At 40.7% G+C, this 24,996-nt stretch overlaps 1 protein-coding gene across 6 annotated transcripts in view; it reads right to left on the reverse strand.

Annotated features, from left to right (window-relative positions):
* TARS1 (threonyl-tRNA synthetase 1) overlaps positions 1-24,996 on the reverse strand; it is a 214,267-nt gene that overhangs the window by 179,326 nt on the left and 9,945 nt on the right. For all 6 annotated transcript variants that reach the window (XM_083465919.1, XM_083465922.1, XM_083465921.1 and 3 more), the window contains exons 2-3: positions 24,503-24,555; positions 21,928-21,978 (exon numbers count right to left, since the gene is read on the reverse strand). In XM_083465919.1, the coding sequence (XP_083322045.1) occupies positions 21,928-21,954 (27 nt within the window). In that variant the 5' untranslated portion in view covers positions 21,955-21,978; positions 24,503-24,555. The remainder of the gene's footprint in view (positions 1-21,927; positions 21,979-24,502; positions 24,556-24,996) is intronic.

Here is a 24,996-nt window from a genome sequence, read left to right on the forward strand (position 1 = left end):
ATCTCTCAATGATATTTCCTGAGAAAACAGATGTTTCAAAATACCACTTTGCAGAGTTTTCTCTGAATATTATCCACCGTTTTTAAATCTTCAACCTGTACAAGAAGGATGAATGAATGAGATAAGAGTCTGTGTGGATAAGGTGAAAAGAAAATACAAGTCTAGACTGTCCAGGTTGCAACTCCCAAGTGTTAGAGAACAAGGCCCAAAGGTAGCATTCCCACTGAATAAAACTAATCTAAAAAGGATTAGATATTGTTGTTGTTGTTGTTTAGTCGTTTAGTCATGTCCGACTCTTCGTGACCCCATGGACCAGAGCATGCCAGGCACTTCTGTCTTCCACTGCCTCCGGCAGTTTGGTCAAACTCATCCTGGTAGCTTCGAGAACACTGTCCAACCATCTCATCCTCTGTCGTCCCCTTCTCCTTGTGCTCTCCATCTTTCCCAACATCAGGGTCTTTTCCAGGGAGTCTTCTCTTCTCATGAGGTGGCCAAAGTATTGGAGTATTGGGTCTCCAGGTAGGTCTGGCAATGATGCTCTTTTTGAAACCCTGGAGAGCCACTTCTAATTTGTGTAGACAGTACTACACCAGAAAGACAAATGGGTCTGAGCATAAGCCAGATTCTTATGTACTTATTCAATGTGTTTCTAATAATATTTAGCCTCTTTCACTCCACAAACGGTTCATCATTCAAAATTGAGAAACAAGATGGTCGTCACTTTTTGAAAACCCTCCACTTTTCTTTAGAATGGCAGGAATGCGCTAAGTTTTGGAGTTTAGAATTTAGACTTTGTACAGTATTTGTCAACTCAACTGAAGCCTATTTCCAATCTGCATTGTGGATTTGGAAAGATGCGTGACAGGATTATCCAAAGTATATGTAACTTAAACACTAGGATTATTTTAAAATTAAAGTGGAAATCTCTTAACATTGTATAAAACAATGCACTGTATATGTGTATTTGTACATATATTTATATATGTATCATTAAAGCCTGTTCCCAGTTACAGAAAACCACTTGGGTTGTAACAGAATGAAGAAGAAGACCTATAATGATCCCTTTTCTCCCTGTTGTTTTCTCCATTTGTTCCACTAGAAAAGTAAAGGAATGATCTGTGTAACACACATATTAGGCCAAATTGATCCCAAAAGATACTTGAGTGTCTAAGGCCGGCCACCCACCCAGAAGTTCTGTGTTTTTGCACTGACTCATCGTGTCCTATACATAATCATTACCTCTCCCCCTCCTTTGCTACTTGGTATTCATCTCCTATGAAGAATTAAAGGACCACAGTTGACCTAGAAACATAATTTGGAGACATGTAGCCCAAGTAACCAGTGCTTATGAAAGAGAATATAAACACAGTTGTGTAAAGGCTACTTCACACATTACGGTAGAAGTAGGTACACAGCATAACTAACTCAAGTTTCACCAGAAGGTCCCAGAAACAATATAGTTCAGTGCTTTGGACTGCAACACCCATCAGTCCCAGCCAGTGTTAGAAACTGAGATACGAAGGCTTGGAGCCAAATGGCACCTTAAACCTAGGTTGTGGTCGCAACAATGGAATGTCTAGGCATGCTTTTTTGTAAGAATGCAAAGCTGAAAATGAATTAAAAGTAAAGGTAAAAGGACCCCTGACCATTAGGTCCAGTCGTGGCCGACTCTGGGGTTGCGGCGCTCATCTCGCTTTATTGGCTGAGGGAGCCAGCGTACAGCTTCCGGGTCATGTGGCCAGCATGACTAAGCCGCTTCTGGCGAACCAGAACAGCGCAAGGAAACGCCATTTACCTTCCCGCTGGAGCAGTACCTATTTATCTACTTGCACTTTGACATGCTTTCGAACTGCTAGGTTGGCAGGAGCAAGGACCGAGCAATGGGAGCTCACCCCATCGCGGTGATTCAAACCGTCAACCTTTTGATCGACAAGCCCTAGGCTCTGTGGTTTAACCCACAGCGCCACCCATGTTCCCGAAAATGAATTAACTGCAATTAAAATATTATGTTCATTTTTCTCATAGTCCAGTCCTTTCCCTGCCCACCCCCCTAATATTCTTAAGAGGCTCTCTTCTTCAGTCTTCTGAGAGTAGCTGGAAGTGAGGAGGCAGAAAAAGGTCCTCCTTTCCTTCCACTCTGCAGTTTTAATCTGAAATCCTAGGCGCAGGACTGTGCCCAAAGCTCAGAAACTGCTCACTCTAATTAAATTCCTTGTTGAAAAATGTACCTAGAACAATGGGAGTTTCAAACACTGGTCCCAGCCAGCATGACCAATGGTAATAATTATAGTCCACAACATCTGGAGACCATGTTCGCTACCCCCTGAAGTAGCGTGCACTCATTTCTACCCTGTAATGTTTGAGATGGCTCTGTGTCTTCTTCACATAAACATCACAGAAACAAATGCAGGGCAGTCGTAGCTTTCCACAATGCATTTCTGTGGATCTGTTCTGCAAAATACAGTGGTACCTTGGGTTACATATGCTTCAGGTTACATACGCTTCAGGTTACAGACTCCGCTAACCCAGGTACTGGGTTACCTCGGGTTAAGAACTTTGCTTCAGGATGAGAACAGAAATCGTGCCGTGGCAGCGGGAGACCCCATTAGCTAAAGTGGTGCTTCAGGTTAAGAACAGTTTCAGGTTAAGTGCGGACCTCTGGAACGAATTAAGTACTTAACCTGAGGTACCACTGTACAAACATACTGCCCAATAATTAATCCAGCAGTAACTGGTGCTCACTAGACCTGATGAGGCTATGAAGAGGTCAGTGGGATGTGGCCAAGTTCTGGTTTTCTCCCCATCTTTCTTCCCTGTAAAGATACTGCGGATATTTAGGTTTTGACATTTTACAAATATTTAATACCTAACTAAATTGAAAAGGTCTTACTGTTTTTCTTTAGATTTTTTTAAAATGCTGTGTTTGTTTGGCTATCGTGAAAACAGGATATTGGACTAGATGAGCCTTTAGCTCTTTCTTAAACTGTGATGCCCAGAACTGGACACAGTACTCCAGGTGTGGTCTGACCAATGCAGAATATAGTGGTACTATTACTTCCCTTGATCTAGGCACTATACTTATGTTGATGCAGCCTAGAACAGCATTAGCATTTTTTGCTGCTGCATCACACTGTTGACTCATGTTAAGTGGTCTACTAAGACCCCTAGATCCTTTTCATATGTACTACTGTCAAGCCAGCTGTCCCCCATCTTGTATTTGTGTAGCTGGTTATTCTTGCCTAAGTGCAGAACCTTATATTTGTCCAGGGAGTTTTTTCAAACAGAACTCACTGGAACTGAGTTCTGGCACCTCTTTAGTGTTGTGTTCCTCCCTATGGTGCTGAAAGCGGCTGTGGGTGGTCTTCCTGAAAGAAGCTGAACAACTTAGGGTTGTCTGTCCAAAAAAGGTGGGAGTTCCCGCACCTCTTTTTCTAGAGAAAAAAAAAAGTACTGCATTTGTCCCTGTTGAAATTCATTTTGTAAGTTTGGGCCCAGTCCTCCAATCTGTTAAGGTCATCTTGAATTCTGTTTGTTTTCTGTGGCATTGGCTACCCCTCCCAGAAGTCATATGCAAATTTGATGAGCATCCCCTCAATGCCTTCATCCAGGTTGTTTATAAAGATTGTGAACAACAACGGGCCCAGGACATTTCCTCCCAAGATTCCCAGTACTTTTATTTCATTCATCAGTTCTTCATTGTTGGTGAGGACCAGGTCCAAGACAGATGACACCCTTGTTGCTTCTACCACCTTCTGGGAAATGAAATTGTCAGCAAGGCAATGGAGGAATTTGTTGGACTTTACTTACATTCTTGGTAGAGTTTGAGTTCCAACAGATATCAGGATAGTTGAAATCCCACATGACTACTTTATCTCTCCATTTTGAATGTTTGGTAATCTGCGGCAGGAAGGCATCCTCTCAATATGTCATAAAGGTCTATAGCAGGCACCAACAGAAAGGTCATTTTCTTTTCCTCTCCTACAATTTTTATCCTCATACTCTCCATCTGCCTTCCATGCTCCAAGTCAGGAATCAATTCACAAGTGTAAACATAATTTACCTATAATGCTGCTACCTCTCTGTTCCTGTTCCATCTATTCCTTTTGAATAGGTTATACCCCTTAATTTCTGTGTTCCATTCATGAGTCTCATCTCATCAGTAATGCCTATTATTTGTCATCCTGTATTAAGAGGTGAAATTCATCTTGCTTGTTTCTCATACTCTGGGCATTAGTATTGAGACAACTGAAATCACAAGTTATTTCTCCACACACTGATACCTCCACCCCCTCCGAAGGATATCACCTGCTGCCACCACACATCTTATCCTTCTCTGTGGAGCAGCAGACATCATTCTGTGTGCTGTACCTTCCAATGCCACATCGGTGTGCTCTGAGGTCTGCAACTGCTGCTCTTGCTTTTCTGGCAGAAAATCAGTGTCTAAGGTGAGCTCATGGAATCAATTTTTCAACTCCAGAGATACAACATTGCTCCTGACAGTCCAGCTTTTTGCGTCACATTCCTCCCCCACTAGGTGCACCCGACTTGCAGGACTATCCATTCCGGTGCAGCGATAATTTCCTTATTTTGCTCAAAGCACACTCAAGTCACTGTACCTTCTCTTCCAGCAAGGCAACTGGCTTCCATTTGCTACAGGTGTAGTTTTACACTCTTCTCAGTCAGGAAGACAATCATGACACAGGTGTTGCAGGTTGCTGCAGCAGCTTCCTTGCTGTACACTGTGCTTATGCACCACCCTGAGCTTCCTTAGTTGCTGCAGAGGAGAACAGCTTCAGAAGCCTTGCTTGCCACCAAGCCACTCCTGATACAAGGCAGTTCCAAGTCTGCTTGCTACTGGAAACATACTCACTGTAGCATCTTTAACAGCAGTCTGACACCAAAATTTAATCATTGAAGCATGTTTTGGTATGGAAACTGGAGGGGAAAGAAGCAGATTCTTTATTTCTGTGTATCTGTAGGTTGTTAAAGACACACAAGCAGGGAAAGGAAAAGAGATGGCAATCCTATCATGTACATCTATTTTTATGTATCACTGTGGTCTTAACCACAGAGCCTAGGGCTTGCCGATCAGAAGGCCGGCGGTTCGAATCCCTGCGACGGGGTGAGCTTCTGTTTGGTCCCTGCTCCTGCCAACCTGGCAGTTCGAAAGCACATCAAAGTGCAAGTAGATAAATAGATACCGCTCTAGCGGGAAGGTAAACGGTGTTTCCGTGCGCTGCTCTGGTTTCGCCAGAAGCGGCTTAGTCATACTGGCCACATGACGCGGAAAAACTGTCTGTGGACAAACATTGGCTCCCTCGGCCAGTAAAACGAGATGAGTGCTGCAACCCCACAGTCATTCACAACTGGACTTAACTGTCAGGAGTCCTTTACCTTTTATTCATCTATTTAATTCAATTTATGAATCACATCCTATAAAACGTGAAGCAGTAAAACAATAAACACATCAACAATATAAATATATATGAAAACTATTTCATATACAAATACAATTTCAAATCCAATACAAACTATATAAGACAAAGAGTGGGAAAGTTGCATACCTACATCATAAAAACATAGGATTTGCCCTACCAGATTGAGCAATCACACAGAGTATTCAGCCTCCAGCAGTGCCCATTCCTATTGCATCCAAAGAAAATGAACCCCCTTCCCACCCGCTACAATGTGCATGGCCAACTATGCAAAGAATTAAGTGGGAAAAATAAGCTCCCTCATAAACCTAGTGGAATCTGCTGATGCCCCCAAAAGCACAAAAATTAGGCTTTTTTTAAAAAAAATTGGCATGCAAAAACTAATACCAGCAAATAAAATTGTGATTTTATTAAAAGGGCTCTTCTTTCCCTTAATCACATGGACCTGACTAGGATTCAAGTTTGCAAAGGTATCACAGGAGCAGTTATTGCTACTTCTGTAATCCTCTGGTGTGAATTGAAAGATTCTACTTTGCTAAGGTGATTGACAATCATGATGGAACAACTACAAGCATTCTTAATCTAGAACCATTCCAGTCTGGGTTCTGACTTGACATTGGGACTGAAATAGCCTTGGTTAGCTTGGTGGATGATAACTTTATTGAAAGAAGCAAAGAGTGTATGCAACTCCATCTTTTGATGCCATGATATTCTCCTGAGCCACCTCTGCAAGATGGGAACTTGGGTCACTATTTCTCAGTAGTTTCATTTGTTTATTCAGCAGGCAATGTAATCTTCCAACAGTTTGACTTCACCCCTGAAGGTGCACTCCTCCATTGTCTCCCAAGACAGATGGATGCCAACCATCCAGTGTGGTTTTCAGGAAGTAGTAATAGGGGACCACCTAATAGCCCCCCAGCTACTATGCTATGGGGTCCTACTGGGTACTATCTTGTCCCCCATACTGTTTAGCTCCTATATAACACTGTTGGGTGCAGTCATTAGGAGATTTCGAGCAAATATAATCTATATTATGACACCTGACTCTATTTCTCTGTGACATCTGTATCATATGTGGCTTTGCAAGCCTAGAAACAGTAGTGGGCTGTGAAGCTGAAACCTGGTAAGATGGAGGCCCTGTGGATGAGAGTTTCTACTACTGTTCAGAGTGCAGGCCAATTACGTGTTCTGGATGGGGTTGTACTACCTCTGAAGGAACAGGTAAAGAGACTGGGACTGCTCCTCGATCCATCATTGTCATTGAAGACTCAAGTGGTCACAGTAGCTAGGAGTGCTTTTTACCAGCTTCCCCTATTGTACCAACAATGTCAATTCCCAGACAGGGATAGCATGGCTATAGTGACCTGTGCCCTGGATTATTGCAGCGCACTCTATGTGAGGCTGCCCTTATGTTTGGCCTGGAAGCTTCATTATCTGCAAAATTCAGCAGCATGGCTTATGGCAGGGGTTGCTACCCATCAACACATCAATGCTGAGGGAACTGCAAGATGACTCAGAGTAGCGCCCTCGGCAAAGTGGCACCTACCTTGTGGAACACACTGCTTATTGAAGCTAGTATCCAACTTGGTACATATTTTGCTTAACATCTCTCATATTTCTACAGGTTTTCCAAGAAAGATGAGTTGACACATGGGCAATATCAAATTCCTATTTGGAAAACTGTTTTAATCTGTTTTCATTTGTTGTATGTTATTGCTGAACACCACTATGATATCTGACAATGTTTAATAGTATATAAATATTTCTAGACAAATAAATAATGAGTTCCCTTTACTATTTTGAAATGGACCAGCATTATTCAATTAACTTCACTCAATGGTCTTTGCTCAGCAAATCTGAATTCTCAGGTAGATCTCAGCAGTCCCAGCATATATGCATGTGGTGTGGTCCCTTCTGTATTGCTTGAAAACCCTTATGTATGATCAGCTACTGCAGCACAATAGCTTGGCCCCTGTTCAGGAGAGGATGCTGCTGTTTATAACAGCAGGTCAGCCCCATTCATGTGACTTTCCATTTCAGTTGGGGCCGCCATTATTTCTGGAGGGGTGACTATGTTGGTTTGTGGAAGCAAAAACAATAAAGAGTTTAAAGACTAACACATTCATTATGCTGTAAACTTTCACAGATTACTGATCCAGTCTGAGTTTTTAACTTTTAGCAAACCATTCTGTAATATGCAAATATGAGGCTGCAATCCTGAAAGTAAGTTCCACTGACCTCACAGGGGCTTACTTCTGAGGATACATATAGTATTAAAGGTAAAGGTAAAGGTACCCCTGCCCGTACGGGCCAGTCGTGTCCAACTCTAGGGTTGTGCGCTCATCTCACTTAAGAGGCCGGGAGCCAGCGCTGTCCGGAGACACTTCCGGGTTACGTGGCCAGCGTGACAAAGCTGCTCTGGTGAGCCAGCACCAGCGCAGCACACGGAAACGCCGTTTACCTTCCCGTTATAAAGCGGTACCTATTTATCTACTTGCACTTTAAGGGTGCTTTCGAACTGCTAGGTGGGCAGGAACATATAGTATTAAGAGTAGTTAAAAATAAACAGAATTATTCATAAAGAGGAAAAGGGGTTATAGTTGAACTAGGTCAGTGAGGTCACTCTGATTGCCAAAGACAGTCAATGTGGTGTCCTCCAAATGTACCGTAATTAGACTATAACTCCCATCATCTCTCAGCCCACGCTTGCTGGGGCTGATGGGAGTTAGAGTTCTACAACATATGGAAGGCACTATGTTGGTCATCACTAGCTTATGCAATAATATATTTATTAGTCTTTAAGATACCCTTCATTATTTCTGTGTTAGCCAAAGTTAGCATTATTGTAGCAACTGCATTATCTCCAAGTTGGCTATAAGTTGGGTCAGCCAGTCTGCTTGGGGAATGTTGTGTTTATATATGGGGTCAATGTTTGTTTGACTACAAGAGGGTCAGGTTGAACTCCAGGCTTAATCACATAAAAACAAGCATTTCAATAGGAATGCTAGAGGGCAGAAAACAGGTTACTGGAACAGGGTTATTCAAAATGCAAAAATTATCTCCACATTCCATTTTCTTAAAAAATTATCCATGGCAGGAATCAGATTGTTAAGCAAATGGGGTTTTTTTCTTCAAAGCACCACTGTTGTATTTTTATTTTATCAGATTTATGTTAATGCTAGTGTTAAGTGAAGGGTCATCTCCTGTTTCTGCTTCTGTCCAATACATAACAGTAGAAGGAAATGTATCTATCCCAAATACTCGGTATTCACATTTCTGCCTTTTATTTATATTTTTGAATTAGTACTGACCACTTTAAGAATAAAAAATGATAGATAGAGCAATCCTATATTCACATTACACCAGAACTAGAGATATGCCACAAGCAAGATGACATAGGGAATTTGGGGGAACCTGACAGGGTGACCATCTTCCAGCTGCTTGCCAGCAAAGATCAGCCTCTGCTGGTCAGACCATGGCTAGAACAACCACGTTAAGTTGAGCTCTGTCTTACTGCAATAGTAGTTAATAAACCGGGTCCCTAACCGGGAGCTAGACTTGATTTTATTCTCTTGGTCCCGTATTTTATTTAAAGATGTTCCCTCACCTGGGAAAAGAACAGGTGGTTCAGAAGCAAATTCTTACCACAAACATAAGAAACACGAAAAAAGCCCCACTGGATCAGCCCATCTACTGCAGCACCCTACTGTTCTCACAATAGTCAAGTAGATGCCCATGGGAAGTTCATAAGTGGGACCTAAGCACAACAACACTTTCCCTATTTGTGATTCCCACAACTGAAATTCAGAAATATACTGCCCCAGATAGCTATCATGGCTAGTAGCTGTTGATAGCCTTATCCTCCATGAATTTGTCTAATCATGAAGAAGAGGACTATTAGTGTTTGTTGCTAGCCTTGAGTTGGTGAGGTTAGTGGAGTACCATGTATGTTATGATTTGGTTGTTTAACATTTTGGGAGGTGTACACACAGACACACACACACACTCTCTCTCTCTCTATTTGGGTGGAATCCTGCATTAATATAGAACAGCTCCCTCCTGTAGCTGAAAGTGAGTGGGACAGGGCATGACTGCCTATTCATTTGGTAGATGTGGGTTGGAGTCACTGATGTTTCTGAAGTGTGGAAACTTTTATTCCTATTGGTTGCTGGCTGCTATTATTATCGGTATGTTTGGTGGTTATTGATGTTATTATGAAAGGCTATGCTCTTTGAAAGAAATTGGAAAAACACATCAATACCCAACATGGAAGATTGGCAAATCCTAATGGTAGAATATCTGCAGCTAGCGAAAGCGACAGGAAGAGTAAGAGGCCAACCAAAACAAAAAGTCTATAAGGATTGGGGAATCATAGAATCATAGAATCATAGAGTTGGAAGAGACCTCAAGGGCCATCGAGTCCAACCCCCTGCCAAGCAGGAAACACTATCAGAGCACTCCTGACATATGGTTGTCAAGCCTCTGCTTAAAGACCTCCAAAGTAGGAGACTCCACCACACTCATTGGCAGCAAATTCCACTGTCGAACAGATCTTACTGTCAGGAAGTTGTTCCTAATGTTTAGGTGGAATCTTCTTTCTTGTAGTTTGGATCCATTGCTCCGTGTCCGCTTCTCTGGAGCAGCAGAAAACAGCCTTTCTCCCTCCTCTATGTGACATCCTTTTATATATTTGAACATGGCTATCATATCACCCCTTAACCTCCTCTTCTCCAGGCTAAACATGTCCAGCTCCCTTAGCCGTTCCTCATAAGGCATCGTTTCCAGGCCTTTGACCATTTTGGTTGCCCTCCTCTGGACACGTTCCAGTTTGTCAGTGTCCTTCTTGAACTGTGGTGCCCAGAACTGGACACAGTACTCCAGCTGAGGTCTGACCAGAGCAGAATACAGTGGCACTATTACTTCCCTTGATCTAGATGCTATACTCCTATTGATGCAGCCCAGAATTGCATTGGCTTTTTTAGCTGCTGCGTCACACTGTTGGCTCATGTCAAGTTTGTGGTCAACCAAGACTCCTAGATCCTTTTCACATGTACTGCTCTCAAGCCAGGTGTCACCCATCTAGTATTTGTGCCTCTCATTTTTCTTGCCCAAGTGCAATACTTTACATTTCTCCCTGTTAAAATTCATCTTGTTTGTTTTGGCCCAGTTCTCTAATCTGTCAAGGTCATTTTGAAGTGTGTTCCTGTCCTCTGGGGTGTTAGCCACCCCTCCCAGTTTGGTGTCATCTGCAAATTTGATCAGGATGCCCTTGAGTCCATCATCCAAGTCACTGATAAAGATGTTGAGTAAGACCGGGCCCAAGACAGAACCCTGTGGCACCCCACTAGTCACTCTTCTCCAGGATGAAGAGGAACCATTGATGAGCACCCTTTGGGTTCGGTCAGTCAGCCAGTTACAAATCCACTGAGTGGTAGCATAGTCAAGACCGCATTTTACCAGCTTCTTTACAAGAATATCATGGGGCACCTTGTCAAATGCCTTGCTGAAATCAAGGTAGGCTACATCCACTGCGTTCCCTTCATCTACCAGGCTTGTAATTCTGTCAAAAAACGAGATCAGGTTAGTCTGACATGACTTATTTTTCAGAAATCCATGCTGACTATTGGTGATCACAGCATTCCTTTCTAGGTGCTCACAGACTGTTTGCTTAATGATCTGCTCCAGAATCTTCCCTGGTATTGATGTCAGACTGACTGGGCGGTAATTATTTGGGTCCTCTCTTTTCCCCTTTTTGAAAATAGGGACAACATTTGCCCTCCTCCAGTCTGCCAGGACTTCGCCTGTTCTCCAGGAATTCTCAAAGATGACAGCCAGTGGTTCTGAGATCACATCTGCCAGTTCTTTTAATACTCTTGGATGCAGTTCATCTGGCCCTGGAGACTTGAATACATCTAAACTAGCCAAGTATTCTTGTACTATCTCCTTAGTTATTCTGGGCTGTGTTTCCTCTGCTGAATCATTTGCTCCAAATTCTTCAGGTCGGGCATTGTTTTCTTTATCGGAGAAGACTGAGGCAAAGAAGGCATTGAGGAGTTCAGCCCTTTCTGTGTCCCCTGTTTGCATTTCACCATCTTCTCCTCTGAGTGACCCCACTGTTTCTTTGTTCTTCCTTTTGCTACGAACATACCCATAAAAGCCTTTTTTGTTGCTTTTAACCTCTCTAGCAAGCCTGAGTTCATTCTGTGCTTTAGCTTTTCTGACTTTGTGTCTACACGTGCTGGCTATTTGTTTGAATTCCTCTTTGGTGGTTTCCCCCCTTTTCCATTTTTTGTACACATCCTTTTTTAATCTTATCTCAGTTAAAAGTTCTTTAGATAGCCACCCTGGCTTCTTTAGGCACCTTCCATGTTTCCGTCTCATTGGTATTGCCTGACGTTGTGCTTTTACTATCTCCCTCTTAACAAACTCCCAGCCATCATGAACTCCCTTTCCTTTTAGTATTACTGTTCATGGGATCTCACCCAGCACTTCCCTAAGTTTTATGAAGTCGGCTTTCTTAAAGTCAAGAAATTGAGTCCTAGTATGCTTGGCTGCTCCTTTCCGCTGTATAGTAAACTTCAGAAGAGCATGATCACTCGCGCCTAATGATCCTTCCACTTCTACCCCACTAACCAGGTCATCAACATTGTTAGGACCAGATCTAAAATGGCTGTTCCTCTTGTTGCTTCTCCCACTTTCTGGACAATGAAGTTGTCTGCAAGGCCAGTGAGGAATCTGTTTGACCTTATGCTCTTGGCTGAGTTTGACATCCAACAAATATCCGGGTAATTGAAGTCCCCCATTACTACTATCTCCCTTCCTTTTGCATGCGTGGCCATCTGTTCCAGGAAGGCATCATCTATGTCCTCCGTTTGGCTTGGGGATCTATAGTAAACTCCCACAATGAGGTCTCTGTTATTCTTCTCTCCCTTAATTTTGACCCAAATGCTCTCACTTTGGCTTTGAGGTTCTAAATCTTGGATCTCTTCACAGGTATACACATCCCTGACATATAACGCCACTCCTCCTCCTTTCTTGTCTGGTCTGTTTCTCTGAAATAGATTGTATCCCCCCATTATTACATTCCAATCGTGGGACTTATCCCACCAGGTTTCAGTGATGCCTATTATGTCATATTTAGTTTGCTGTACCAAGAGCTCAAGCTCATCTTGTTTATTTCCCATGCTTTGCGCATTAGTGTACAGACATTGAAGTCCATTAATCATTCCCCCGTGTCTCTTATTTAAGGATTTTTTCCTCCCATCACTAGGTCTGCGTGCTGTTTGCTCCATTTGGTCTATGACATTTGGATGATCATCTTCATCAATTGATAGACTCCTACCTTCAGGAGCACTGTCTCCCTCCCCCACATTAGTCAGTTTAAAGCCCTCCTGATGAGGTTTCTGAGATTTTTGGCAAAAACATTTCTCCCAACCGTTGTGAGGTGCAGCCCATCGCTTGCCAGAAGTCCATCTTCAAGAAACTGCAGTCCGTGATCTAAGAATCCAAACCGTTCCTGTTTACACCATTTGCGAAGCCAGCTGTTCACTTCCACTATTTTTCCCTCTCTCCCTGGGCCACGTTGTTCAACTGGGAGGACAGATGAGATGACAATTTGTGCATTTAATTGCTTCAATTTCCTGCCCAGAGCCTTGTAGTCTCTTTTGATCTTCCGGAGGCTATTGCTTGCAGTGTCATTGGTTCCCACATGGACCAAGAGGAAGGGGTATTTGTCAGTGGGTTTTATGATTCCTTGCAGTCGTTCAGTTACATCTTGGATCTTAGCCCCGGGGAGACAGCACACTTCCCGAGACATCTTGTCAGGCCCACAGATCACTGCTTCTGTTCCCCTCAGTAGGGAATCCCCTATCACCACTACACGCCTCCTCTAGGGTTTGGTCGGGGTTCTTCCGTGAGCTGTCCGTTCCAAGGTCGCCTGCACATTCCCTGAGGACTGACTTTGCTGCTCGTCTTCATATACCTGATCGACTGTAATGAGGGAGAGATCCTCAAATGGAGTCTGCTCTTTGTCTTCCATGCTAGGGGAGAGGACCTCAAAGCGATTGTGTATTTCTAAACAATCAGAGCGAACCCTGGGCCTCCTACTTCTTTGAGTCACGTTTCTCCATATATCTGGCTCCTGTGTTGGTGAACTAGCCTCCTTCTCAGGGGAGTCCCCTGTCTCCTCCTTGGTGGAGACGGTGTGCTCTGTTGCTTCCAAGAAGAGCTCCAGCTCTCTAATTCTTTGGAGCGTAGCTACACGTTCCTCCAGTTGTTGGACTTTGTCTTTTAAGAGGGCAATCAACATGCAATTGCTGCAGGTAAAGCTGCCTGCAACCTTTGGCAAGATTATTTAGAAAACTATGGAATAAAAGGAAACATCTTGGTAGAATTTGACTGATCCCTGTATTGTATAAATATAAGTTTGTAGGCAGGTAAAAAGAAATTATCTAAGAAATATATAACTGTGCGGTATAGAGTAATGGATAAAGTACGGTGAGATTAATTGGAAGTCAGTTTTAAATTTCTTCTCTATAAGTTTTATAATTGTGTTCAGTATCAGGAGTATATATGATGATAATTATATTAATCTTCTTGTATCTTATAGTGTGGTGGTTTGCTTTTCTGTTGGTTGGTTGTTTGTTTGTATGTATGTCTGTTTTCTCATAAATGTATTTATTTTAAATTAATAAAGATATATTTAAAAAGAAGAAGAAAAAAGGATATGTAAGAAAAAAGGAGGGCAAGAAAACCCTGGGAAAAGTATAATGGCCATATATGTGTGTGAGAGTAGTTGATGAAAAAGAGATTATGAGTGTATTTGTGTGTATAAAATGCTTGAGACCTTGATTTATGTTTAACAAGTGATACATACATAGAAATTTATATTGATATGATTATTGTTATAAATATAGATATTGTGCTGTATGTATATATATTTGGATTTCTACCCCTCCTTTAAATTGTTGAGATTTATTGTATATTTATGTACTTTATTTTTTTTATATAGTAACTGCTTCAAGATCTACTGATAATGATTTAAATAAATAAATAAAATAATTGGGCTGGTACTTACATCTAAAGACTGCTATTATGGGAGCAGAGTGGCTTAAACCACTCTGATTCTTTTTCAGCAGCACCACACTCATTGCTCAGACCAAAGCCAAAACAGGCGCCTAGTTCTGGGGCAACTGCAGAGTTTTAGTTGAACTACGCTTCTCCATAACAGGAATGAGCTCATCTATTTATGTCATACTCACCCAGTTCTTAGCAACTCCCACCCTGCTAGACCACACCATATTGAAATTGCTTAGGTACTTGTACCATATATTCCCACTTCCACGGAAATCTGGTTGTACAGTACTTTGAACTGTGGTATGTAAACAAGGCTAAAGAGGTTTCACATGGGTTTTAGCAAAACATGTATTTCATATTCAACTTGGTTTTCCACCAACATAAACATTCAAGTAGAGGTCCCAAATCTATTAAAAACAGCAGGTTTTACCCCATGGTGTGGTGAAATGATAAAATTTACATTTATAATGATTATTTTCAAAACCGTTCAAATATGTAAACTAAATGAGGCAATAAAACTTTAAAAGCCAGACATCATGTGTCAGAGCATACACTATGTATATTTTCCAAGGGGTGTTTCGTGGCAATCTTGGTATTAGTGTGACCGTTTAACACATAACCACAAGACAATCACAGTTTGTTGGAAAGAGAGGTTGTGAATATATGTGATCCTCTCAATGAACTACATTTGACATTTTGAAACCCTGTGCCTTAATAATTCCTGTGGCTATTTGTTATTTGAAAAATGCTCATAGAAGAGCTTGCATTAGACTATAATATTAGCACCATTTTGACTCTCAGACATGAGCAAGAGTGGTCCAACAGATATAGCATTGGGCTTAGAGTTAGGAGACCCGCATTTACATTTCAAATCTTCCACAGACAAGTTATATGGACTTGGTTGAATAACTGCTGTTCACACCCAGCTTCAAATCTATAAAATGAAGTTAATAATGACCTACTTCACAAGGATCATGTTCCCGCCCCAGCAATATTTTACATAGGCCAGCACGGAAGCTTGATGTGAACTGATGGTTATTAATTAGTCTGGCAGATCCACATGTACATTTGAATCCTTGGAAGCTGTGTATACATGGAGTTCCATCATGTGAACTGCAGTCATGCCCGGTATCTCTCACAGTGAAGCAAGGATACTGTAACAGGTCAAGCAGTGTGTTCACCCTTGTGTACATGCTGCTTGCAACTAAAGTGTATGTGGGATACTATTGATGATACTTACCTAAAAATCTTTGGGAGCTTTTTCTAGATGCACAGTCCGCAGGATCCCAGCTGGGGAGTACCTCCCTGCGCATTGCAGGTTTGATGCAATTGCAGAAAGAAAAAGCCCTGACATGTTTCCTAACTATACATAGTGTAACATGTAGTTTGACTCTTAGCTTCATAAGCTCACCACTATTTCAATAGTGAAGTACCACTAAAGAGCAGTTTTCCCTGAGTTAAAAGCAGTGGACAACGGGAAGTGTGAATAAGCAGTTAGTCTTACATAGTGTTCTTATAATGGCCAGGTAAAATGGAAACAGTACAGAGAAGGGGAGAAGCCAAATACAGAGGAGCTGATGGAAGGGCCCTGCTTCCCATTTATCCCTTTGCACATCCTAATGACTATTGATGGAAGGAGGAGCTATTTAAAAGAGAACATAAGAACATAGCACTGATCCCTTCCCAAAAAGTGAGCAGTTACCCCTACCCACCCCCCTAAAAAAAGCCTAGTAAGGCTAAAATAAGTAAGAAAATGAATTGGTCTTAAGTTTTTAATACATTGGTGAATTTCTGTCTTCAGATCAGCTGCTGTTTGAGCCTCAACAAAATCCAGCTGGAATTCCTTTGTACAATGATGCTCAATAACATTTATGCTCTATATACTGGCAGAATTCACCCAATTGTAGTTTCTTCTACTGTGCAATATATAGTCAGTAACACAAGACAGACAAGTGCCCAATAATTTTCCAAAAAGAAAACCAGTTAATGGTTCTAGAGGTCAGTTATGATAAAATAGCCAGAGAGAGCAAACACATGGTATTCCTTTGTTTTCTTTTTATTTCAAATTTATGTCTAAATTTAGCAATAGTTGTGAGAAACACTCAAGAAGTTAGATTCCAAGAGGAAACAGCTCAAAGCATGAACCTGCTGAGATTGTAAGAGAAAAGGCAAACAGCTACAAATGGTTTCATTTTTGTACACTAATAGTTTCAGCCCTATTATAGTAAATCCAGATGAAGTTTTTTATATAAATCTTGAAAATATTTCCAAACAACTTTGTTCCCTATTCTTATCATTTTAAGCAAATTCTGATAGTGATCATTTTATTTACCTAGGGTGAATCTGCATACAGCCTTCTCTGGGGTTCAGATATGGTCAAACTGTGAAGAAAGTAACAAAAACTGTTCCGCTGTCATTTCCATAAAGGAATGGGGTTCCATAAAGCTCCAACACTCTACACTCCTAGTTCTGAGAAATTAATCAGAAGGAAAGAGCAGAACTCCATTCCTTTGCCACCCTTACTGCCCCTAGGTCAGCCAAGCTACTGCTGTCCTTCCCACTTCTCCATTAAATTGGATTGCCTAGCATCTGGACTCTAACCTTGTCATTTCCCTAGTATGTGTTGCCTTCTTTCTTGATCCAGAAATGATGTACTTCAACATTTTGCTTGGTCTTCTAGCCATTTTTTAAAATGGGAACAAACATGGTTTCCACTGATGCAAACAGACTCAGTGATAGCTGTGTTAGGGAGACAGAGAGCTAGGCTATTCAAATAATAAATTAAAACTTCTCATTGTTTTCATCCAGGCCTGCTTCTTGTTTATTATCAGTTTTTCTCGTTTATAAGCTCTAAAATAGTTTATCTTCAGGTTAGCTTGAAAGTTTTTATATCAAAATGTTTTTGGCCCCGCCTCCTATTTATGCAACAGGCCCTGCCTCCCAACAGTGCTGATAGGTTAACTGGGGTTTGGCAGGAGCCCCCAATGACTAGCACAGGGAGGCAGGTCAGCCCAACCACCTGGTAGTCCCACGTGGCCAGAGGTGCTGTGCACAGTCCCACAAAGGGCGCCCACAAAGGAAGGTGTGAGTACTCATTCTAGACATTTGTATAGCATTTTATGGCTAGCAAAGTAGATGTAAATGAAATTCCCCCTAATTATAATTTTGGTAGTGGCCCATTCCTGGTCTGAGGTGGTCATACACTTCACTTCATTCTCTTTTTATCTAAAGTTAGGTATATTCAAACTATGACAGAGTGCTTTAGTAAAAATACACTATTGTGCCCTTTGTACATCACACTGTGGAAACCACCATGTCCCATTCAGGGAGTCTTTGCCAAAAACAGTACTAAGAATTGGAATGTATGCCAATAACAATCACTGTAAAAAAAAATCCTTGTTTATTCATTTATACAAGCTGCAATAAACACAATGTAAATGCCAAAAGACATCACTATTGAAGAAGACACAATTTGGTAAGTTATAGAAAGTTATATCGCACAAAATAAATATTTTTCTAATATGCCCTTTTTGCTAGGTTTTGTTAGGTTTCTGTGATCAGTGCCTACATTTTAGTAAAAGGGCCATTCATGGCCAAGGTGAAGCCATCATTTTAACTGGATGAAATCCTATGTATACACTCATCTCCTGGAACTAAACACTCACCCTCAAAAAAGATATCTTTATCTTCCTTTTAAAATTGGACTGACGGCAGCACTGACGTGGGTAAGGGGTACAGGGCTGGAAGGCAGCTGTTAGATGGACAAAACTAAATCAATGAAAGCCGTTTATAAAGTCCCACAGCACACTGCTGTTTCCTCCAATGACGACAAAGCCATATGTAGTCTGTTTCCAGCTAGCAAAAGAATGGCATTTGTGGACACAACGTACCATTAAAAGAAAGAAGAAGAAACACCCATGTTTTCTACTTATGGTGGCCAGATCGTTTTCCTGGCAAGGATGTGACATTTATACAAATAATGCTGTGAAGCAGAAAGGCAAAAACCTTTCTTGTATTCATTAGAACCTTCCTTTCATCATGAGAACAAAAAAAAATCCTTAAATCAGGACATTTATGTTCCAGAGGGGAAACAGAAGATCAACAGTCATCAGGCTACAACCCTGGAGGCAGTTAGACTGGTTATCTCAAAATCGTTTTATGCCTTGGACCTATTCCTTTCATATATCCCTATGTACAATTCTATAAACAAGTGTTTAAATCTTATCAGGAATTAATGTTAAAAGCTCACTGCATTTATTTGTTTCATGTGTATCCCACCCTTCTTATCTGCAAGACATAGCAAAGTTTTGGGTTTAGCAAAGTTTCTGAACTTGTAATTATTTTATTAACACTTAAATGGGAATAGGTTTCATCATGGATCTTTTGTTTCCCTGTTGTGCCTGTCATACTGACATGAAATAACATAACTTTTTTATTTTCCCTTACATAATTAAACCATCATGTGTATTTGCTGTCACTTGTATCTTGAAGTACTAAAAGTTAATGGACAGATTACCTATATAATGCTGACATTGGCCCTTTGCTCAGATTTCACTATCAAACTATTTACAGCTTGTAATTCCTTCCCTTAATGCAGGGTTGAGCCTGTACATTAGTCAAGAACCTCAACAGACTTACTGAAATCTACTGACCAAAAATGCAGAAATTCAAGCAGGCACTAGTGTGAAACTTCTCTTTGAACTTAACGTTTCAAACATTGAGGGGGGGGGCCAAAAGGAAAAACATTCTTTCCTATAAACATTAAGCTTATAATACCGATCACTTTCTGTTCTCAAATTAAACTGGAGCCCGCTTTTTAAATGCAATGTTTTTAAATTGTCTGCAATAATAATACCTCCCTAGTTTTTGAGGAAAACATACAAAAGATAAAACATAACTAGGATTGTACTGTTTGTTTTTGTTTTAACACAAAGATAATCCAACCTGAGAAATAAGAGTATTTGACTCAGCATTTGCATTGAAATAATGTCTAACATTTTTTAGAAAGGATAGAAGCTGCCTTTGTCTTCTCTTGCCCCTCCCCCCCAAAAAAAATTGAATGAAGGAAAAGATGTTATGGCAAACAAACCATATGAAACCAAGAGAAAGCAAAGCAATGCAAAATAGCTAAAAAGTTGTGTGAATTGGGATAGGATTACTGTTCTTGAAATTTCATCTTCCATGTTCTTGGCAGCCTATTTTAATTTCTGTGTTGAATGTATTGCTGAAATGGATGTGTGATTTTATTGTTTCCTGCTTATTATTTTATGACCTGTTATTGGAATATTGCATGTGCTTTTAGCTGGCTTTGTCAGATATTGTAAGGCATCTTGTGAAAACGTAGTATGAACAGCAGGTAACAAATGTATTACACTAAATAAATAAATAAAAAACAATAAGGCTCAATGAATATTTATTTAAAATTGTTTTATCCCTTCTCACTTATTTAAAACATTTTTACCAGTAGTGATATTGGCAACAGAAAGTAAAAAAGCAGTAAGCCAGACATTTAAGATACAGTACTATAATAAGTTTCACATAATTAAGAATACTCTAACTAGCCACCTGAAGACAGACAAAGTGGGGCAGTCACTTTTCATTGAATAAGAAATTTCACAACTGAGAGCCACTACTGATAAGGCTGCAACTCAAATTCCCACACATCATATCTAAGGAAAACAGGAGGTTCTGTCCTATGAGCAGATACTCCTCCAACAAAGGAGCAGGGGTTGAGAAACCTAGGCCCCCAACTTTTAACAGCTTTTAAGGTCAATGCAAGTAGTTTGAAATTATTAAACAAAGAGAGTACTAATGAAGTTGCTCCAATATGGGTGTTATGTGATCTGAAACCAAGGGTTGAGGGAGTGTCAGCCACCACAAAGAAATTGAGAAGAGCATAGTGGATGCCACCATAGGAAGGAATACAAAAACAGTTTTTGGAAAAGTAAATGGACCACTATACCAGTATCCCCACTACATGCTCTAACACTTTCCTTCCAAATTGTAGATTTTATAACTGTCTGATAGTTATTCAAATCAGTAAAACACAGGGTATATTTCTTTAGTAAAGATCTTACTACAGTGGTACCTCGAGTTACAAACGCCTCAGGTTACAAATGCTTCAGGGTACAGACTCTGTTAACCTGAAAGAGTTACCTCAAGTTAACAACTTTGGCCAGGATGAGAACGGAAATTGTGTGCCGGTGGCACAGCAGCAGCAAGAGGCCCCATTAGCGAAAGCACGCTTCTAGTTATGAACAGTTTCAGGTTAAGAACGGACCTCCAGAAAGAATTAAGTTCGTAACTAGAGGTACCACTGTATAAGCTATTTATTAAGGATCCTTTAAGACTACTAAAACTACACCCTCCCTATGTGAGACATTAAGAACCCCTCCCACCCAATATGCCAGGCCCCTCCAGTGGCAAGAAGGGGACCTTGTCCACCTCCCCAGGCTGCATAAATTGAAATGCATTATGGTACTTGGGAACCATGAGGGCATCCATAACTTTATATATGGGTTCCAAGTTAGCATGGATTTAAGTTATTTTATCTTCAAGGTGTTTTGCTAATTGTTCACAGTGGACACCTGAGGGTGGAGGCTCCATTTATCTACTAATGTTAATAACCACCGATAGACCATAGATTCCTCTTTCAAACAGTGATCCACATATTTTGGCTCTCCCTGGTAGCCAAGTCAAAACTTGTAGCCTGCAGAATGCTGCCCTTGTGTGCATGTTTACTTGGAAACCTCTTTGAATACTACGGGGCTTTCTGCCAGTTAAGTGTACACAGAGTAGCATGTACACTGACCTTAAACTGCAACTCCATGGAAAGAGGGACAATCCTTTGCTTCCTTCTTCAGCTTCAAACTTCAGGTTGCAAATGGCATTCTGCTGCACCCCTTGGGTGGTATATGCTGATGTTACCAAAGCAGTATGTATATAAGACTTCTAGGATAGGTTTCATCCTGCTGTGCTGTGTGTTATTGCTTATACATACCATCCCGTCTTCTTTATACAATATAGCCGGTACTTAGGTTTATATGAAATTCTGGTGGAATGCATTGAGGCTTAGTTTGGCTGAAGCTGATGCAAACACCAACAAGATTTCAGGAATGTGTCAATGTGATTGCAGCAAAGAAAGACAGACAGAGAGATAGAGGAGGTACAATAGACACTGTAGTAGGTTCAGGAGGAAATGGAAATTATAGCAGAGTCTGTGGATGCATAGAAGATGTAAGGTTGATTAAATTCAACAGAATTTACTTCCAAATAAGTGTTCTTAGGGTATGTATGATTGAGTGACTCAGCACACAAACAGAAATGTGGCCAGCAAAGTTTCTCTCCAAAAATAATGTTTCTCACAGGAAAATAAAGTGTGTTAACAAAAGTGATAAAGAAACTGAAAAACACTCACCACGGGCTCCACCCAGATAAGCATCATAAATAGTCAGCTTCTTCTGTTCCTCTGTATTAGAAAAGGAAATCAGTCTCAAGTTAGTGCTGACAGTGTTCTTGAACCTCTGTCTGGCACAAATAATTATATGTTCATTACTGATCTGCAGCCCACAATCAGCAGTATTTAGTACAGCCCTGCTATCCACAAAACAACAGAGGATCAGGAATCAAAATCTGTGGCCATGTTAATTTGTACTTTAATAACTAGTCATGAGGAGCGAAGAAGGAGGAGCAATTAATTAAGTTTGTATTTAAAGGCAAAAATACCTAATTCACACTTTCCAAAACAATATACAAACCAAAACACCGCCATCCTTCAAAATTCACACTTGCCCAAATGTTGCAATGCAGTTTTTCAGCCAAGCAATGTTTTCAAAAGTGCATACTGTATACTAAATAGTGCATATAAAAATAACACACAAAAATCCATTATAATAGGGAACTTTTTAAATTGCTCTGCAAAAAAATGTATATTAGACAAAATTGCTTACAAAAATGTGTATATTAGAATTTGCACTAAAATGATGAATTTTCATGCAGACTTTTAAAAAAATGCAAACTAATGTGGAAATGTGGAGATCTGAATTGAAGATTGGAGAAATGAGAAAGAAAGAGAAAGAAAATTAGCATATTCACCCATCTGAGTTTGAAGACCTTATACTTTGTGCTGGTCAATTATTTACTTTACTAAGAAAGTCAAAATATATATATTATTTCACATAAAAGAGAGATGTTTGTGCTTCACAAAAGGGAAAATGTGATAGTTTGAGACAAACCTCTACATTAATGTTTATATTAATACACACTTTATAAGATTTAGTTTTGGCAAATATGGCTCTGGAACATGATTACGCAAAAATTATAACAAATTATATATTCACTAATGAAAGTAATTATGAACCCCTGGCTCAAGCACTTTATGGGTAGCTGGCAATTCATTCAAGGTTTTCGTAATGGGCAGAGTGTCATTCTCCTTCAGGCTATTACTATGAATCATGGCAACAGCAGTCAACCAAAAGCCTTGGCTGTTCTATGACAATCTAGATCATAGCAACCATGTTTTCCAGAAAGGAGTCAATGGTGGGCTTCAGCAGGAGGAAATGACTATGGGTTTATGTTCACAGTCAGCTGTTCCAACCATTCTCTCACCCCTTACAGTTTCATGTCAGAGACTCAAGGGATGGATAGAAAGAGGAAAACACAAGCAAGGGGTGTCCGTGTCTGCGAATTCACCTAGTATGTACAGTCTCCTACATCTTCAGCAAGAACTCAATCAGAATCTGAGGAGGAAAACCATGCTACACCAAGTAGGCTCTTTATCAGTGGCTAACTTGACAGTCCCTCTGTGATTTACTGGGGTGGGAGGAGAGTCAAATGCAGCTTCATTCTCTTGCAGGAAGGAACAGAAAGATCATGTGTTTCTGTTCTCCCACATCCCCATATTATTAAAACACACATCTCCACCTTCCAAGAGATGTGCTGGCATGGGGAGTTTTGTATGTCTCCCTCTAACATAGTTATGGGAAATGCTTGAATTGTGTTTCAGATATTATAGACTGTCATGCCCAAAGCGTTATTTGCCAAATTCCGAGAGGCTCTATTCAACCTATGATTAGAAGTACCCACAGTTGCCTCCTGCATACATAGTTTGCAACCCAGAGATTAATGCATTTGTACCAGTGAAATGAGAGGTAAGGCTTATTTCTTGGATCTCTCCTTCTCTGTCTGCTGCATGTCATACTTTGCCCTTGCTACTGCACAAGGACAAGTGGCAGGCAAGCAGCCATAGCAAAACAAAATCCCAGAAGACACTTGTGTCATTTCATTAGTACAATTGTTCTGTGAATCCTCAATCTCTGGATTGCAAACTGGCAATCCTACATATCTGTGAAGCTCTGCTAAGCCTTGCTACAGCTATCTTAAAATCTCAGTATTGCACTGTATTAATTAACCAATTAAGATTCATATTCTGTCCTTCAGAAAGAAGTTCCAGGGTGGCTACTACACACTTGGCAACATCAAAATATCTATTCCCAACCCCAAGCCAACCCTGAGTTGGAAGAAGCAGCAGAAAATTCAGACCCGGTTCAAACTTTTGTGCAACAGCATAGTTGCTGCTAAATATCACTCACCCATGCTCAGGGCTCCAGATGGTTGTGGGTCTACCTCCCATGTGATCAGTCGTCCTGCACAGGAAGTGGATTCAAACATTCTTCAGCTGCATGGAGCTCTGACCACAAAGAAATGATTTTCAGCAGCAACTATGCCACTATGCAAATGTTTAAATTGGGCCTAAGGAATCCCAGCTGAAGTCCTTGTTCTAACATCTCTTTTTAATTCCTTGTCACTGCTCAGTATTTCTGCCTATAATTATTTTCCCCATTTCTCAAGCCATTTCAGGCAGTGCCGAGGGAGAGAGAGAAATGCAGAGGGCTGTTTTACAGATTTGCTCTGGGGGTTGATAGTTTGTTTATTTATTTAAAATAACTGCCACATGGCTTTCAAAGAGGCTTGGCAAGCTGGAAGTTACTCACCTACACTAACATCAAGATGAATACTGTATATTAACTGTTGTGTTGTTCTTGTTCTGCAAAAAGACAAAGGGTAAATCTTCAGAACTATTGGCCATTTTACCAATGTTAATGAAATTAGCTAGATATAAAAGCACCCAAACAACTGTATATTGCTAGAATTTCACCACTGGACAGTTTTTAACGGATTTGTACTGTTTTTACAATAGTATACCATCTCAGACTTTGAAACTGCCCTGTTGCTAGAGATGTTCGTTAAACAGTGGCAGTTGTACAAATATGGACTGAACTTTTCCAAACACCTCCTCCCAGCCATTTTAGAACTTCATGTGCCAAATGTAACACTAAAATACACACATTAAAAAAACAACAGATGGTCATTAAAATCCTACACTGTTAAGCGGAGTATTTTCCGTGCACGCAAAGAAAAGTCATGATAATCAGGGAAAGTATAATTCAGCATGAAATGTTATTTGAAACAGCCCTCATTGACCGAG

This window comes from Podarcis liolepis (assembly GCF_965112155.1).
Source record: "Podarcis liolepis genome assembly, chromosome: 11".
Taxonomy (NCBI): Eukaryota; Metazoa; Chordata; class Lepidosauria; order Squamata; family Lacertidae; genus Podarcis; species Podarcis liolepis.